Source organism: Oryctolagus cuniculus, chromosome 1, assembly GCF_051225735.1.
Source record: "Oryctolagus cuniculus isolate XC-2025 breed Fujian yellow rabbit chromosome 1, ASM5122573v1, whole genome shotgun sequence".
Taxonomy (NCBI): domain Eukaryota; kingdom Metazoa; phylum Chordata; class Mammalia; order Lagomorpha; family Leporidae; genus Oryctolagus; species Oryctolagus cuniculus.
The window spans coordinates 134,921,535-134,940,596 of record NC_142867.1 but is presented as its reverse complement, the minus strand read 5'-3'; the positions used below and the strand labels follow the sequence as shown (position 1 = coordinate 134,940,596).

The following is a 19,062-nucleotide window of genomic DNA, read 5'->3' as shown; positions in this document are numbered from 1 at the left end:
AATCCAAGGTCAGGAAGATTTATCCCCAGGTAATGGTTTTAGCTCTTGTATGAGGTGGCCCGTTTGGGGGTGTGGTTTTGCATATGGTGTGCAGTAGGCGTACAACTTTATTCTTTTGCATGTGGATCTCCAGTTGTACCAGTACCATCTGTTGAACAGGTTATTTTTTCTCCTTGAATAGGCGTGGTAACCTGGTCAAAAAGGTGTGGGATATGGGAGATGCTGGTGGGGGTAATAGGAAGATGTTGGTCAGAGAGTACAGAGCTGCAGTTATGTCGGATGACTAAGTCTAGATATCTAATACACAGTTTGGTGACTGTTAATACAGTTTTACACTGAAAAATTGCTAAGAGAGTAGTTTTAGGTGCTTTGGCCACAGTAGACAGATGTTAGTGTTAGCTGTGTGAGGAGACAGAAATGCTAATCAGGTTGATTACAATAATCATTTCTCTATAGATAAATATATTGTAAAATATGTTATATATCAAGTATGTACAATTTTTATTTTTAAAAAGTCAACTGGCCAAGGGTATGCTTTCTAAACTCAACTGTATTCCATTGGGCTGTATCTATCTGAATTTCAGTACCACACTGTATTCACTACTGCTGCTTTATAGTAAGTTTTGAAATAGGGAGGAAAATCCTTCAACTGTGCTCTTCTTTTTCAAGACTGTTTTTGGCTACTTGGGGCCCCTAAAATTCTACATGATTTTGAGTATTGCCTTTCACATTTTTTCAAGAAAAGCTGTTGGCATTTTGATAGGAATCACACTGAATCTTTATATTGCTGAGTAGTATTCAAATATTTACAATATTAAGTCTTTCCTATAATCAGAAATATTTTTCCATTTATTTAAGTCATCTTTAATTTTTTCAGCAGTACCTTATAATTTTCAGTGTACTAATCTTTTACTTCCTTGGTATTACCAGATATTCTATTCAGTTAGGTGATATTGTAAATGGAATTGCATTCTTAATTTCCTCAAATTACTTATTCTTGATAATGGTGGTAATTGTTATAGCAATGTTAGTATGGATTGAGTATATTCAGATAATATTATGCTAAGCATGTATGTAACTTACTTAATCCTTTTTTTCTCTTGCATTTTCAACTTTTCTTTCAACTTTTCCTGTTCTCCTGTATTTTCTAAGTATCTTGGATTTTTCTGATTCTAAAATTATTCTCTTTCAGCCTTATTTTTTCCTCCAACTACTTCCTCTTTCTCATTTCCCTTGGGAAAGTTGACTACATTTGTTACTGTTCCTTCTACTTTCTTCCATTTTCTTACTTTTTCCAGTCTGGCTTCTGGCTCTGCTATCCATCAGAAAGCTCTTGAGAAATTCCTCTGGGTCACTAATGTCCCTGTCTTAACATTTAGCCACTCCCAGCATGGTTCACCACTCCCTCCATCTTGAGATATTTTCCCCTTTGCTGTTGTGACATTATACTCTCCTTGTTTTTTCTTCTTTTTTTTTTTTTTCTTTTAAACATTTTACTTATTTATTATAGAGGCAGAGACAAAAAAAAGACAGAAGAGCTCCATCTACCGATTTACCCCAAATGCTTACAACAAGCAGAGGCTGGGTTGGAGCCAAAACTGGGGACTGGGTACACACTACAGGTCTCCCATGTGGGTGGCAGGAGCCCAGTTTCTTGAGCCATCACCACTGCCCTTCAGGATCTGCATTAGCAGGAAAGAGAGTCAGACACCGTGGCCAGGAGCTCAGGTACTCCAGCGTGGGGTGCACTAGGCTGAATGCCCACTGCCTTCCTTTCTGATTGCTTGTTCTCTCTTTGCTAGGTCATCCTACTCTGTCAGCCCTTTCAGTGTATGACTTTCCCATGGCTCTGAGTCTGGCATCTTCTGTACTCTGTCCTAGGTGGCCTCATTTTTTTTTTCATGGCTGCAATTAAACTCTGGTAACTGAGATTTAATCTTTAACCTCAGTGCTGTCTTTTGAACTCCAGATTCATATTTCAGCATGTTCATGAGGTAGTCTTAGAGATGAACTCATGGTCTTCCTTACTTGCCTCCCCACTATTCCCTCTCCCTGCCCCCTTCCTGGGAGAGACAATGTAGTTCTCCAGTGTGCCTTACAAGGCAGATGGACCCACTTCCACTAAGGAAAGGTAGACATTTAGGAGTCTGCATTGACTCTGCCCTCTTTCATATCATTCATAGCCAATGAACTACTAAGTCCTATGGAGTTTGTCACCCACGTGTCTTTATTTTATTTGAAAGGCAGGATGACAGAGAGAGAGAGAAAGAGAGAGAGATCAATTGATCTTCCATCTGTTGGTTCGCTTTTCAAATGGTCACAAAGGCCTGGGCTTGGCTAGGCTGAAGCTGGGAGCCTGGATCTCCATCTTGGTCTCCCACTCCTTTCCCAGGCACTCTGCAGGGAGCTGGATAGGAAGCAGAGCAGACAGGATTCAACCCAGCACTCCAGTATGGGATGCCAGTGTCACAAGTGGCACCACAACACCGCTGGCCGCCTTCCATAGATCTTACATTTGCCCAGTTTCCACTTCTGCCAACAATGTAGTCTGTCAGAGTCCTTTCACACACGTGAGGATAAGGCCTGCCTTGTCTGTGCTGTGCTCTTTGAGTTCCAGATCCACATGTCTCATAGGCCATGACTTAAACCAGCAAGACCTAGCACTCCAAACTCATGCCAAGGGAAAGGAAAAAATTAATTCAAAGAGAGGATTTTCTGCTGAAATGCAACTTTATCTGCAATGTAAGCTTTTTACATTCTTCTCCAGGGCATTTTTGTTCCTTTCAGCCACATCTCTAATTCTAGTGAAATGATCCATTTATGGGAGATAGCAAGTTTTCCAGAAAAAGGAACAGACTTGCGCCCCCCCCCCCCAATTATACTGATGTTTCTACTACATATAAAAACAGGTAACTGCTCACAGCCTTAAAGGGCATCATATCATCATTTTGGAGCTTTCTGGCACTCCTGTTTGTCCATTTTCTATATGACTAAACCATTTCCAGAGACTACTGTAACTCTGTAGAGTCTCCTTCAAGAAGCAGATCTTAACTAAGATCCATGGGTACATTTCAAAGAAGAGCATGGGAACTCCTGAAATTGTGGGTGATGGTGATCTTGGCGTTTTACTTCTGAGCACCCATTTCCTCATCTACACGTGGAGTTCCTGATAGTCTCTGTCTCATGGTATTATTGGGAGCATTAAATAATTAAATAGATGTTATAAGCCTAGCACAGTGCCACGCACAGTTATTTTAGTATTATAGCAGGGATTACAAGGAAAAGGTAGTAATTTCTGGAAAGAGGAATTAGACCTGTTGTGCTATACTTTGAAGGTGTATACAGACAAACAAATAGTGGGGTCAGCTCCAAGTGTAAGGTACCTTTAAGGTAGTTTTATTTCAGCATCCTGAAGTTGCTGTGGACTATGGCGGGGCTAAATTACAACCATGAACAAGAGCTATGCAAGCAAGAAGAATTAATGGTTGATAAAATATAGTGAAGTCAAAATTTACCCATAATATGATTGAGATGGGCATAGGAAATTTGTTTCTTCCATAGCACACTAGTTTTCCTTTGGAGTGGCCTGCTTTGCCACTGTCCGTGCTGGAAATACGTATGGTGAGAACTAGCCAAACATCCTGTCTGTTGAAAACTTCATCAGTAAATGTAAACACTTCCTTTAACTCTCTCAGGTCTCTTCAGTAAGAATACCCGCACTCGTAGCTTCTTTCTCCTTGAGCTTCTCTCCAAAGGCGGCATCCAGTGTGTGCAGTGGTTGGGTGCAGAGCTTTCTTTTATTGTACCCCACGGAGTGGAGGTATGTGACTGGCTGGAACCTGCTCATCCTGCCTAATCTCCTGTTCCTGATGATGAAGCCATGGCTGGAGTAACTCAGAGGCCGGTGTCCCTTCCAGCTTAGAGCATGGAGGTGCTTGGCTTTATAGGTCTCTGGAGGCTTCCAGGTCTTTTCACTAGCTTGGCAGCCCACAGTCCTGTCCTTTCCCCCAGTTGTGGGTTCATTTTCCCACAATGAATGATTGGCATTGGGCTTTCGACTGAGGATCTATGCTGCAGGAGACCAAGGAATCCAGTTGGTCTTTGTGTCCTAAGCAGATCTCTCTGCAGTTTTAGTGAGGCAGAACAGTCCCGTGTGGGTGTAGGGCCTCTGCACTGCAGTACTCTTTCCTGACCGGGTTAGTGCCCCCTCTGTCCTGGCTGATACTTTAACTTACCTCCCTTCTGGGCCACATTTCAGAGGGAGGGCAACTGGGACACAAGTCTTACTCCTTTCTGCTATTCCCAAGGTTGGAAAGTGCTAGGCTTTCCTTTCACTTTATTGGTGCTTCTGAGATATCTTGTCCAAAAAGGTAGTGTTCATTTTATCCAAAGTATCTGTCACGGCACAATACTTATGTAAAACATGAATTAGTAGGAAGATAAAATAAAAAATTAAAGTCCACTTTTTAAACTTACTCTGTTGAATTACTATGAAAGTATCTAAACACTTTAAAATTTCTGCACTTACCCATCATGACATAAAAAATATGCAGACTGGCCCACTTTGATTCCTGGCTCCTTCCAGACTCCTGCTAAGGTAGACAGCAGCAGATTCTCTGAACTCCTAGGGAGCACTACAGGTGTCAGGCCTCTTGATTTGTGAGACATGAGTGAAAACCAAAGAATTTGAAAATACTCTTCACAGGACCAAGATCTGTCTTGCAAGGCTATTCTCATTCTGCAGACTCCGATTTTTTAATGCTAGCAACTGAATATTACTTTTCTATTTGCATGTCAACTACAATAATTTCTAGTATACCCATAGCAGTTTGGGGGTCTTGGGTAAACTTAGGTGTGAAGGTAACAGGCTAAGAAAGGCAGAAGAGAAAAAGCATATTTGTAAATTGCACTCTTATCACTTTAAAGATAATTTGCAACACTGGCAAAGAATGAAAAAAATGCTCGGTTTTGTCAGCAAACCCTCATTTTTTTGCAGTTAGATTTTCTTGCCTCAGTGAGAGCTAACATTATTAGTCCTAGCCTTCCACTATTAATTTTCTCTTATTGCAATTAAAAAAATAAGTGTTAAGAAAATGTGTGCATGTAATGATGGCAAGGTAGTTTAATTGATGTTTTCAATTTCTTTCTCCACAGGAACTGCAGGTAAAAACAGAACAGGAAGATCAAAAGCTGAAAGCTGAGGCCCCCAGTGCATTTAACCTGAGAAGCAGAAGAGGCTCCCTTGGAAGTGTAGACCAGCTCCAGGTCTGTCCATTCTGTTGTTTCTGGTTTCTCTCTGATTTGCTGATTGTCTAAATAGAAGTAAGAAGTGATTGACTCTGAAGAAATCCTTCAAACCCTAGACTTTTTGTCACTGGAGTACAAAATTTCTAATATTTCTTCTAAGAATTTTGTTATCAAAATTGTTTTCTTTTCTAGAAAAATGCTTTGTTCTTATTTCAGTAGAAATGGGCTTATTTGTATGTTGCAGAACATTTGCATGTACACTAGCTGGTATTTATTCTCACATAAAGACTGGATCAGTCTCACAGAGACAGTTACTTTTCCACAAATCAGAGCTCTACATTCATACAGAACCAAACTGTATTTACACTACACATATTAAAGAGCCACATTTTACAAATAACAAATCATGATCCATAAACTAATTTCAGGTTCAAAGAAACCGAAAATTTTATGTAATACTGTACTTAAAATTGTAATTACACTACAAATGCAAATGCATCTATCTTGAAAAATTTACCGTCTCCCTAGATTTTACATTGTAAATTTTAATAAGCTGACATTAAGGACATGGAGGTAGCCCCCATTTATACTTTCTACTTAGAAATGTCTTAAGCAGACATGATTGGGCTGGGGGTCCTCCCGTGGAAATGGCACTTACAAAGGCTCTCTTCATCATTCAAACTGCGCTCACAGGTGAGGAAGTTTGTGGTCACGTTTGAGTTCATTGCTATACTTCATCGGGTCTCCTGCTGGAGTTCTAAGGACATATCAGGACTGTTTCTACTGTTGCTCCTCCTGTTCCTACTACTTGTAGAGGCCCTGTTTGAGGCCTCCGTGTTACCCGGGTGTAGCAGCGCTTTTGAGATCACTCTCTCCAGGTCTGGATGGAGGCCTGAATGCTCTCATATTCTTTGCCTGTGCCTCTTTGCTGTCTTTTTCTCACACATATTCAGTCTCATTGTCTTCACAGAGATTTCTAGGAACTGTCTTTATCTGTTTGTGAAGGAAAATACTGATTTGTTTTCCTATTGTGTTGCTGCCATTGCTTCCTAATTATTTCCACTTTGTGGAGTGCATCTTGGAAAGTCACATTTCACTCATATTCATATTTGTACTTATTTCTGGGTCTCTGTAATTCAACAGAGTACTAAGATACTTGTTTTGGGAATTTTTCACCTCTGTGTATTTTATAATCATTTGAAGTTGATAAGCTGCTGCAAAGGAGATTGGGTTTCCTTCCATGTTTCATCATCTGTGTCTTTCACTGAGTGTAGTCATTTGGTCACTTTATTAATTAACTGAATCAGCCATTCATTCACTCATTCAGTTAGCATTTTATTGAATGCCAACTGTGGGTGAGGGTGAGGCTGTATGCCAGACATTGTAGAGAGAGGTGAAAAGTACACCCCTGCCGTCAGCCAAGTAGCTCAGATTAAAGAGATAGACTAATGGGACATTCACCAGAGTAAGTACTATGATAAGCATGATGATGATGTATGTGCTTCTTCAACAAAGAAAAGATACCCAGTGTTTAGCATGAGGAAATTGCCAGTCCTTTCTTTGTCAGGTTAAAAGACCCTAGCTTCCGTAACCAATTTGGGGAATAAATTTTAGTACCCATAAAACACCCCAGCAGCATGTTAACCAGAAACCACTTACTCAGGGTTTCTAGACAGGAACAGGAGTTCATTTATGAGGTTTCAGCTGATCTGAAATTACATTATTACCATATGCATTTTTATGGCTGAAGACAAAGATAAATAATAGCACTTCTTTGGAATTTTAATGTAGAAATTGGATGAGCAGAAGAAATGGTTAGATGAAGAAGTAGAGAAGGTTCTGCACCAACGGCAAGAGCTGAAGGAGCTGGAGGAAGACCTCAGGAAGCGGGAGGCCGCAGTCTCTAAGAAGGAGGCCCTGCTGCAACAGAAAAGCCACCTGGAAAGCAAGAAGCTGAGGTGCAGCCAGGTATTCTGTTCCGTATGCTCTCTGATCATGGCTTGAGCGTTGTTCCCTGGGAGGTGGATCAAGCTAGAAATCAAAAGAAAGCTTCATTTTCACTATATTTTGATCATTAAAACTCTTATTAAATGACCATCACTAAAATCTATAGCAATTTTGAAGTGAACTGTTTAATGTTCTGTTAAGTATACTTCTCAATTATAAAATATACAGAACATAAAATTTGGCATTTTAACAATTTTTAAATATATAATTCAGTGGCATTAATTCTATGCACAGTATTGTACATCACCAGTATATATTCCCCCCAATTTTTTATTACTGCAAATAAAAACTCTAACCAGTAAGAAATAACTCCCCATTCCTCTTCCTCCAAACCCCTGTTAATCAGTTTGGTATATATTTAAATAAATTGTACCAGTTGATGCTTTATATTGAACATTGGTAATCTGGAAAAATATGCTTGAAATCTGTCTAGCTGTTGCCCAAAGTTCCGGGTTTGCAGGGATCTTATAAAAAAATTGTGCAGTGAAGATTTGTTTCATTTTTAAATTATAGAGATTTAGGAAATTTTACAAAAGTTTTTCCTGGAGGACTAATTTTTTTTTAATTTGAGAGGCTGAGAGTTAGAGAAGGAGAGCGAGAAAAAGAGTCAGAGAGAGAGAGAAAGAGAAAGAGAGCTCTCATTCTCTAGCTCATTCCCCAGATGCCTACGGCAGTCACGGCTAGGCCTGACTTGCAGCCAGGAGCTTAGATTGTAACCTCTGACCTGAGTGGGAACCCGATTCTGTGGGCTATCACTGCTGCCTCCCAGGGTTTCCATCAGCAGAAATGCTAGATTCAGGAGCCAGAGCCAGAGCCAGGACTCAAACCCAAGCCCTCTGATACAGGACAGAGGCTTCTTAACTGCTAACCTCAGCACTGGCTCCCTGCAATACTTGCATTTTATGAGCCAATTGAAAAAGCAGTTTCATGAAGAAATTTGCCTCCATTTTAACTTTTGAAAAGAAATGATTGTGGAGGGAGTCGAAGCGCCAGGGACGTTTTTTGTTTACCTGTAACTGTACATACTTTCAACAACAGTGTCTTAATAATGAAGCTGGCTGGTCCCAGACTGGATGAGGACTTGGCAGCTGGCCTTGGGACTTGAGCTCAGCATGGAACAGGCCAAGGATCAATGACATTGCTTTTCTATTAGACTGGCCTTTCAGTCAGCATCTAGAGACCGGCAGGATCTGGGCTGCTGGCGATGTTTTCTTAACCTCTCCACATCAGTATCAGATGGGGCTGGGGACCCATTAGCTCACCCTGAAATACCAATTAGTACCAGCCCCTGGAGCCAGTGTTAGCGGTGGCCCCTCCAACAAGCCCAGCTGCTGGTACTGTTTCCAGGTAGCTGGCTAAACATCTCTGTCTGCATCAAGTTCCGAAAGCTGTTTTTAAAAACATGGAAATGACAACAAAGGAGATTCAGAAATTAAAATCTCAAGCAAATAAATAGAAGAAAATTACCTAGACCTTTATGATATGTTCTGTACCAAAAAGGAAGGGAGGAGAGGGGGAAAAAAAGAATGAGAGGAAAATCTTTTCCCTGAAATATTTTTCATAGTAAAGAAAAATCAATAAGTGAAAATAAGCTGTTTTCTGTTTATGGTGAGAGGTAATACTTAGGAAGCAAGAACATGGCTGAGATCAACAGGGGTGCAAATGAAAACCACAGTAGGTCAAAACAAAAAAAAGATTCTTTGAACTTGTTTTAATGAAATGTTAGAGTGACTGTGATCCTGCTGAGTTCTTTTCTAAACAAAAGGCACAAAAAGATCGCATCTTTTCTCTGTTTCAGAAATATTTAAATAAGACTTCATTTTATACATTTTAAACAAGAAACACGATGGGCTGAACACATGCATATTACCCTGCTAAAATTACAATAAAGGAATACTCTTATTTTACCATACACAAACTTAACTGAAAGTGAAACATAGACCTACATAGCTGAGACTATACAACACTCAGAACACATAGACTTAACTCTTGCGTGACTTTGGATTAAGCAGTGAGTTCTTTGATTTTTAACCTAAAGCACAAGCAACAACATAAGCAAAGGATAAATAGGACTTTATCGAAATTTAAAACAAATTTTGATGAAAAGGACACCATCAAGAAAGGGAAGATATCCCATGGAATGGCGGAAATATTTGCAAATCTTATATTTGAGAAGGGAATTGTATCTAGAATGTATAAAAATTTTACAGCTCAATAATGAAAAGACAACCCAATTACAAAATGGGCATAGGATCTGAAACGATCTCTCTCCAAAGAACATGTACAAGCAGTCAGTAACCTTGTAAAAAGATGCTCAACATCATTAACCATCAGGGAAACTTAAATAACTTACTTAACCATCAAAACTTAAATAAGGTAACATTTGATACCCAGAACAGATAAGAGAAAGATAGATGAGGAGGTGAGGAAATTGGAACCTTCATACACTGCTGATAGGATTACAAAATGGTGCAGTTGTTCTAGATAACCATCTTGCAGTTCCTCAAAAGGCTAAACAGATACTGTGTAACCCAGCAGTTCCAGTCCTACGTGTATAGCCAAGATAAATAGAGCCTAGGTCCACACAAAAACTTGAATACAAATATTCATAGACACCTTACAGTAGCTAAAAATGTAAGCAACTGAAATGTTTATCAGCTTATTTAAACAGATAAAACTCTGCTCTGACCATACAATAGAATATTATTTGGCAACAGGAAGGAAGCACTGATTAATGCCACAACAAGGAAGAACTTTAAGGGCATACAGTAATGAAAGAAGCCAGTTGCAGTAAGCTAGCACTGTATAATATCATTCATATCAAATGTCCAGAATATGCAATTCTATAGACACAAAGTAGAAAAGAGCTGGCGGAGGCTTGGGGAAGAAATGCGTTGACTGCTAACTAGTATGGAGTTTCTTTTGGGGAAGTGATGAGAATGTTCTAAAATTGACTGTAGTGATGGTTGTATAACTCTGTGAATGTATTAAAAACCACTGAATTATATACTTTAAACAGGTGAGTTGTATGATATATGAATTATACCTCACTAAAGCTGTTTTTTTTTTTTTTTCAAGTTATAAATCCTCAAAGGGGAAAACAGTAGAGGAAGTTAACAGAGGACAGAAGATTACTTAAGTCTTTTATGGGGTGGGCATTTGGCCTGGTACTAGTTGGGAAACCCACACCCCATATTAGACTACCTGAGTTTGAGTCTCAGCTCCACTTCAGATCCACCTTCCTGCTAATGTGCTCTCTTGGAGCACTGGAGCCCTGACCCAGCCCCAGCCCCAGCCCCAGCCATTGTGGGCATCTGGGGAGTGAACTAGCAGATAGGAGCTCTCTGTCTTTCTGCCTGTCTCTCTGGTCTCTCTGCCTCTCAAATCAAAAAAACCAACCAGGCCGGTGCCGCGGCTCAATAGGCTAATCCTGCCGGCACACCGGGTTCTAGTCCCGGTCGGGGCGCTGGATTCTGTCCCGGTTGCCCCTCTTCCAGGCCAGCTCTCCACTGGAATGTGGCCCAGGAGTGCAGTGGAGGATGGCCCAAGTGCTTGGGCCCTGCACCCCATGAGAGACCAGGAGAAGCACCTAGCTCCTGCCTTCGGATCAGCGCGGTGCGCTGGCTGCAGCGCGCCAGCCATGGTGGCCATTGGAGGGTGAACCAACGGCAAAAGGAAGACCTTTCTGTCTCTCTCTCTCACTGTCCACTCTGCCTGTCAAACAACAACAACAACAAAAACAAAACAAAAACCAACCAAAAACATAACAAAAAAAAAAAACCACCAAACTTTTTTAATTGCAAGTTTTTTCTAACAAGCATAGCAAGTAGATGAGAAGTTATTGGCTTAGCAGAACAGAAGCTGCAGTCAGGTGCCTGGAGGGACACAAAGGAGAGCCAAAGCTTGAGCTTCTTTCCTATGTTTAAAAATAACAGCTTTAATAAGATACAATTTATGTAAGACATCAAAAAAGACTTGGAAGTGAAAGTACCAAGATTTCCCAGAAGGCAGGAGAATGAGGCATAAGAATGGAAACAGGGCATAGTCAGGAAGCTGTCCTTTTCTCACTCTGGGATGAGATGATTTATTTTCTGAAGATTGTGGCATGGCAGAGGATTGGGGCAAGTCAAAATACTCCTAATGGGCAATGAAAATGAGTCTCCATATGAATTCTGAGATACCCACTCCCTAACCCCTGCTTAGATCTCAAAATGGTGGCAGCCAGATTTATACTTCCTAGTGGTAGACTAGTTTGGGACTTGCTAAAATAATCCCTGAAAAAAAGACATAAAAATATACTTGGGATCCTACATATATCCTATCACATCTTACCAGCTTTTTAATCCCCAACTCTTAAATATGATAGATATTTCAGGAATGCTACCGTATTAAATGACATAGACCATCAAATGGAAGAAAGAAGCTAGAGAAACTAGAGAAAGCAACATGCTGGAAAAACTTAAAAAAAAAAAAAAGACTTAGTTCAGGGGGATAGAAGATAACGTTTTATCCATAAAACAAGAACTACAGGTTGTTAAAAATATGAAAGGGGGCTGGCGCTGTGGCACAGCAGGTTAAGCCACCATCTGCAGTGCTGGCATCCCCTTATGGGCACTGGTTCAAGTCCCAGCTGCTCTACTTTTGATCCAGTTCCCTACTAATGCTCCTAGGAAAGCATCAGAGGGTGGCTCCAGTCCTGGGGACCCTGAACCCACGTGGGAGACCTGAAGAAGCTCCTGCCTCCTAGCTTCAGCCTAACCCATCCCTGGGCATTATGGCTATCTGGGGAGTGAAACCAGCAGATGGAAGGTCTCTGTCTGTCTCTCCTTCTCTCTGTCACTGTGCCTTTCAAATAAATGTTAAAAAAGGAAGAAGTTAAAAGACTTGGGGCATGTGTCTGGTACAGCAGTTAAGATGCCATTTGGGGTGCCCACATCCCATTTCAGAGTGGCTGGTTGGAGACCTGGAGCCTCTGCTTCTGATCCAGCTTCCTGCCAGTGCACACCCTGGGAGGCAGCAGGTGATGGCTCAGATACTTGGATCCCTGTCAGCCAGAAGGGAGAGCCAGACTGAGTTCCAGGCTCCTGGCTTTAGTCTGGCCTGGCCCCAGCTGTTACAGGCATTTGGTAAATGAACTAGTCGAAGTAAGATCTGTCATCAGCATTCTCTCCCTCCCTCCCTCCCTCCCTCCCTCTCTCTCTCTGCCATTCAAATAAGATGAGAATAAATAAACTGGCAGTTAAAAAAAAAAAAGTTAAAAGACCTGAAGCAGTCTTCAAACTTATGAGGAAAGTGGCTTCCAATCAATAATTCCCTTCTTAACCAATCAAATTTGAAGGTAGAATTAGGATATTTTCAGGTTAAAAAAAAAAAATCTGGCCAGCGCCGCGGCTCACTAGGCTAATCCTCCACCTGCGGCGCCGGCACACCGGATTCTAGTCCCGGTCGGGGCGCCGGATTCTGTCCCGGTTGCCCCTCTTCCAGGCCAGCTCTCTGCTGTGGCCTGGGAGTGCAGTGGAGGATGGCCCAAGTACTTGGGCCCTGCACCCCATGGGAGACCAGGATAAGTACCTGGCTCCTGGCTTCGGATCAGTGAGGTGCGCCGGCTGCGGCGGCCATTGGAGGGTGAATCAACGGCAAAGGAAGACCTTTCTCTCTGTCTCTCTCTCTGTCCACTCTGCCTGTAAAAAAAAAAAAAAAACCAAAAAACTTCAGTCACATCTGTCATAAGAAACTACTAGAAAATGTGCTTCAGGGGAGAGGGAGTGGATAAGGGGAGGGTTGCGGGTGGGAGGGACGTTATGGGGGGGAAGCCATTGTAATCAATATTCTGTACTTTGGAAATTTATATTCATTAAATAAAAGTTAAAAAAAAGAAATTGCAACATAAAAAAAAAGAAAAGAAAATGTGCTTCAGAAGAGCATAAACTATACAAAAATCAAGATGCTAAAAATGTGATCCAACATGGAAAGTCCTGGGAAATACCAAAAAAAATTTCAGGACAAATAGTCCAGTTTGGGGCAGGAGGATGAAGGCTGCAGGCAAAATGTTTCCAGAAAATAAGAGATTAAAAAAATTTCCTGATAAATTTGAGCAAGTGAGAAAGATACTGAGAGAAATCTTACACTTCTAGTGGAGAATTTATGAAGTGGAAAAAAAAGTTGTTTTAGATAAAAAGCACAGCAGAGCTATCCCTCAGTACCCACAGGGGGTTGGCTGCAGAAATCCAATGATACCAAACTCTCTGGATGCTCAAGTCCATTAAATAAAATGGCATAATATTTGCATATAACCTACACAACCTTCCCTCATATTTTAATTCATTTATAGATTATTTATAACACCTAATTTAGGGTAAATTCTTTGGAAATAATTATATGATATTGTTTAGGGAGTAATGGGAAGCAAAGCTGTTTGTGTTGAGTAAGACTATTTTTGTGTGAATATTCTCAATCTGCAGCTGATGGACTCCACAGAATGTGGAACCTGGGGATACAGAGGGCTGACTGTGTGATCATTTTCGACCCCATAGTTGAGTTTTTTTTTTTTTTTTTTTTGACAGGCAGAGTGGACAGTGAGAGAGAGAGACAGAGAGAAAGGTCTTCCTTTGCCGTTGGTTCACCCTCCAATGGCCGCCGCGGCCGGCGCGCTGCGGCCGGCGCACCGCGCTGATCCGATGGCAGGAGCCAGGTGCTTTTCCTGGTCTCCCATGGGGTGCAGGGCCCAAGCACCTGGGCCATCCTCCACTGCACTCCTTGGCCACAGCAGAGGGCTGGCCTGGAAGAGGGGCAACCGGGACAGAATCCGGCGCCCCGACCGGGACTAGAACCCGGTGTGCCGGCGCCGCTAGGCGGAGGATTAGCCTAGTGAGCCGCGGCGCCGGCCATAGTTGAGTTTTGAGTAGTCACAAAGTTATCATCATCATCATCACCATAATAGCAATGTAAATGCATACTGATTTAACTAAAAACTGTAATATAACATGTTGCAAGAATGGAGAAAGGGGGAGGAAATAGAGAAGATACAAGAGGGCTAAATCCTCATCTCATAAAATACACAGTTAATGTATGGTATATAAAAACGATAACGCTATTTAGAAACCTGGATCTAAGCATCAAAGGAATAGCTAGCGAGGTTGGTGAGGCTGTTTCCGGGAAGGGGACTCCGGGGAACGCTGGGGTAGAGTGCTCTTCTAGAAATCACAGACCCATGACAGTGAGTACGTATTATGGTTGTGTATACATACAATTACAGTCGCAAAACAGTCACAGTTTATCTCAAATAGGCCACAATGAGTATCTCCATTATTCTGGCTTTGTTTTCTGAGCAGAATGAAATAAAAGTAAAAACAAATTGCGTTTAAACCAACTACTTATATGTTTAAACACAGCAGATTTCAACCTCTAGGAAATTGAAATATAATTATATAGTGTAATAGGCCAAGGAAGAAAATTTCAATTTAAAAATAATATAAAAACCAGAAAATCTGCTTTTCAAAGGCAACCAAAGGCAATTCTTGGCAGCAAATTCATAGTTTGAATCTACGTGAAAAGTGCTATTCAGCCTTTTAGAAATTGAAATTCCCTTCCTCCCCACAAAAATGCATGGGAAAAAACAGTAATATGAAAACTAAACACATATCCATTCAGGAGCTTTCTCTGTGTTTTCCCTAATTTATGTACAGTCTGGATTTCTAGTAACTGTTTTTGGGGTATCTGGCGGGTTATGTCTTTCTAGGCCTTAAACACAGATAGTTTGAAAATATCAACTCGCCTGAACTTGCTGGATGAAGAGTTGTTTGAGAAGAATGCACAGCTGCAGGGCAGCACAGCAGAGGAGAAAATAAAGATTTCTGAACAAGTTCACGCCCTCCAGAAAGAAAGGGATCAGCTCCAGAAACGAAGAAACAGTGTGGACGAAAAACTGCAAAGCGGTCGCTTGCTGTCACCTGAAGTAAGTCAGTATTCTTTGGAACTGGAGGTGCTGTATGATGATGGATCTCCGGAGTAACATCCTCGGTCTCTGTCACATCCCCATAAAAATGATCAATCTGGTGCACTTGTTTCCTTGAGCCTTTGTCAGATGCAATGAGTTCACCTGGCACCTGTTTGGCACCATAAACCAGGCCCAGCTAAGGACGGAGATGTCCTCCCGTTGCAGTCCTGTCACGGCCCCTGTGGGCATTGCCAGGTGTTAGGAGTGCTTTCCCTGGTTATGGACTTCTCATCTGAAATCTCAGAGCACAGAAAGTGTTGTGAGTTCTCAGTTCTTCCAGGGAGGGCACCGACTTGTCTCTATTCATGGTTCTTGAGTGATACTTGGTCATTTATTACATACAGTGATTCCATGGAACCTTGGCTGAGAAAGGCTGATGTTTGGGACCGTATTCCACATCTAGTCAAATGGAGGTACAAAATTCAAATCATAGTAAAATGACTTGGCTGCAGTTTTCATTGAGGAGAGTATATGGCTCTTCTCATTTTTACTTCTTTAAACTATGTAAAAGATGAGTCATTTGTTATCAAATTGTCCCAGACTTTGTCTTTTTTAAGTTCAGTTGGTAATGGGAACTTTTCATACAAAGAGTAATTTTTGAGCCTGAATTTTCTCTGCAAATACTTACTGCTGATGCCCCATCCCTTCCCAAAGAAAGGGGAAAATGCTACAAGCAGGTTAGTAGCTGGAAGTCACTCACCTTGCTGAATCTAGTAGTGACTGTTTTAGACTGGAGCAAGTGAGAGGCTGTTCAGGGAGCTAATTAAGAAGTAGGAGAAACAACAGTATGAAGTTAGATTATTGTTTAGTGGGGGCTAAAGGAACATTATATACGTCTGCTGCTCTGTTCTATAATCTGACTTGAATAAGCTGTGCAGAGGATCATAGAATCTTGCTGCCCTCCCAAATTGGAGCCCCAAGCTTGTAGATTTGAAGGCAGGAGATTTTAAGCTACAGGAAAACTTAAGTACTCAGGAATTCTTCCTTTTCAGGACTGTCATTAGCCCTATAGAAGAAATTTAAAAAGCAAAAAGTATTGTCTTATCCTTCCCTTGGGAAATTCATATTCTGTCTGGGAAAAGAAAAATAGAAAACTCTAAGCCCTAAAAATATAAAAAAGAAAGTTATGTATGACATAAGGAAGCTGTCCTTGTATCACATTATTTATGCAAAGCAGCCCAGTGATCACTTGGAGGACAATTCATCAAGGCAACTTGGGTGGATTAGAATCTTGAGCTAGATTATGAAAAACAAGAAAGCCATCTTAGAATACTGTTAAATGTAGTGTAGACATGAGAATGAGCAAATTATGATTTCAGAAACATAGGGATCATTATTTTCAAGAAATACTTAGGATTCTATTTCATGTGGCATTCTGTAAAAAACACTATTGGGGGTGGGGGTGGACATTTGAACTAGCGGTCAAGACACCAGGTAGGATCCTAGTGTCCACATCCGAGTTCCTGGGTTCATGTCCTGGCTCTGGGTCCCAATTCTAGCTTCCTGCTAATGTGGACCCTGGTGGACAGCAGATGATGAACAAGAAGTTGAGTCCCTGCATCTATGCAGGATATCTGGGTTGAGTTCTCAGCTCCTGCCTTCTGCCCAGCCTGGCCTCTGCTATTGTGGGCATTTGAGGAGTGAGCCACTAGATGTCTGTCTCTCTCTCTGTTGTTTCTCTCATATTCTCAACGAATAAAAAAAATTACAGGAAAAAAACTTATTTTATGGATTCATGGTAGAAATATGGGACATATATGATATACTTATTTAGCAGCCTCTCGGACTGGTTAGAGGGAGTGATGGCCCTCCTGCAATCGCTGGGGTTCCTCTCAGGCACATGAGCTTCTCTGGACCCTTCTTCCGCACAGTTGGTTCTTCTTAGTGTAGTTCTGAAGCAGGCTCTGCTCTTCCCACTATTTTAAAGCCGAGATTAATGTTCCCAATAGATCAGCCAATAGGAAATGATCAGAAGCCCGAGACTCTAAAGTGACACAAGACATCAGTAAAATCTGGATGGAATGGTTTACTCTTTTGGTATCTTTAAACTTGATTAGAATTGTTTTTTTCTTTCCACAATAAATTAAAATATTTTCCCTAAAAATATTAGTTTATGGGAAGTGATAAAAACATTTTACACTAAGAGAGAATTACCCAACAATTTACTACAGACAAACCACATTGTTTTACAGAAGCCAGAAACAAGTTAAAAATGTAAAAGATTACTTGAATTCTAGTTTCCTAATAATTGCCTAGTAAGTAGGGCAAACAAAGAAAATACAGGAAACATTGTAACTTTTACCTTTTAAACTTTCAATTCCATGTTTTATGATTAGAACATTCATATAGTTTATAGCAAGATACACATTTCTGCAGTGCTTCTCTAAAGCTGTGTTTCTTCTGTTTTGTTTTTTACTGATGGGGATAAGTCATCAATCGTGTTTGCAGAACACTGAACTAGGTCCTTGCTGCTCACGGTGTAGGCTCTGGACCAACAGCAACACCAGAGCTTGTTAGAAATGCAGATTCTCGGGGCTGGCGCCCTGGCTCGCTTGATTAATCCTCCGCCTGTGGCGCTGGCATCCCATATGGGTGCCGGATTCTGTCCCGGTTGCTCTTCCAGTCCAGCTCTCTGCTGTGGCCCAGGAGGACAGTGGAGGATGGCCCAAGTGCTTGGGCCCTGCACCTGCATGGGAGACTAGGAAGAAGCACCTGACTCCTGGCTTCGGATCGACACAGCACGCCAGCCGTGGTGGCCATTTGGGGGGTGAATCAATGGAAGGAAGACCTTTCTCTCTGTCTATAACTCTACCTGTCAAATAAAATAAATAAATAAATGCAGATTCTCACCCTCACTCAGACCTGCTCAATCAGGATTCAAATTTTACCAAGCTCTTTTGTGTACCTTAGTTTGAAAAGCAGGACTCTGAGATAAAGCGTGGTCAGCTCTTGATAATTTGTGGTTTGTTCTGGGGCAGAGTTTTCATCCAGGACAGTTTTCCATGACCACTTCTCCCGTCAGCTTACAGGGAACCACGCACTGTTAAATGCTGCAGCCTCACGCAGCAGGCTAGCCTCGGGCTCTGAAGTCACGACACACTTGTATATTATCTCAGTACTTTCATAACTGTGGGCATTAAGTTTACCCTGTTCTCAGCCATGTATACAGTCAAACTATTCATATTTGTTTTTGGTAAAATATAATCACATTACATTATAAATCAAAAGAATTCAGTAGTCAGGGTAATTCACTTTTATTTTGTGGTTTCTTTTAATTATCTACCTAAATACCTTTGGGTATTTAAGTCTAAAAAAATATCATTTTTGTCCTGTATCAAACACTTATCAAAAACTTAGATTCCTGATAGTGATTACACAGAGAAATAAAATGGTTGTTGAACATTTTTTTTTCAAAGATTTTATAAAATGGTTTCCTACTGGAATAGGTTATTACATGCCAGTTCCCTGAATTCCAGAACTGGAGCTATGGAAGTCACTCTAACTATTCTTTAGGTCAAACATAAATATGGTACTTTCATTTCAGATGTGTGGGGGGAGGAAGAGTACAAAAAAATGCTTGGGTCACGTAGTAAACCAGAGATAAAGGAAAACACAAAGGATCTTCAGAAAGTTCGTGGAAATAATGTGTACTATGAAAAAACTATGCATGGATTTCAAAATTGTTTGTACCAAAATAAACTTATCTCTAATCCCATGTTCCCATAAACTTTTTGATGCTTGCTGTTATTTTTTTCAGCTCTTCCTTCCTTAACTTACTCAACAGTAAGCTGAGTAAGTTTAAACTATGTGAC

General features: G+C 41.0%; 1 protein-coding gene and 1 long non-coding RNA gene across 7 annotated transcripts in view; one reads left to right on the top strand and one right to left on the bottom strand.

The window, feature by feature from the left end:
• KIF27 (kinesin family member 27) overlaps positions 1–19,062 on the top strand; it is a 98,726-nt gene that overhangs the window by 60,448 nt on the left and 19,216 nt on the right. For all 6 annotated transcript variants that reach the window (XM_089315367.1, XM_089315383.1, XM_089315376.1 and 3 more), the window contains 3 exons: positions 5,155–5,265; positions 7,039–7,215; positions 14,993–15,208. In XM_089315367.1, coding sequence (XP_089171493.1) covers positions 5,155–5,265; positions 7,039–7,215; positions 14,993–15,208 — 504 coding nt within the window. The remainder of the gene's footprint in view (positions 1–5,154; positions 5,266–7,038; positions 7,216–14,992; positions 15,209–19,062) is intronic.
• Positions 15,512–17,155, bottom strand: LOC149128647 (uncharacterized). Its single transcript, XR_016222603.1, has 3 exons — positions 17,017–17,155; positions 15,951–16,009; positions 15,512–15,649 (listed from the first exon to the last, which is right to left on the bottom strand). It is a non-coding gene; the product is annotated as an uncharacterized LOC149128647 (long non-coding RNA).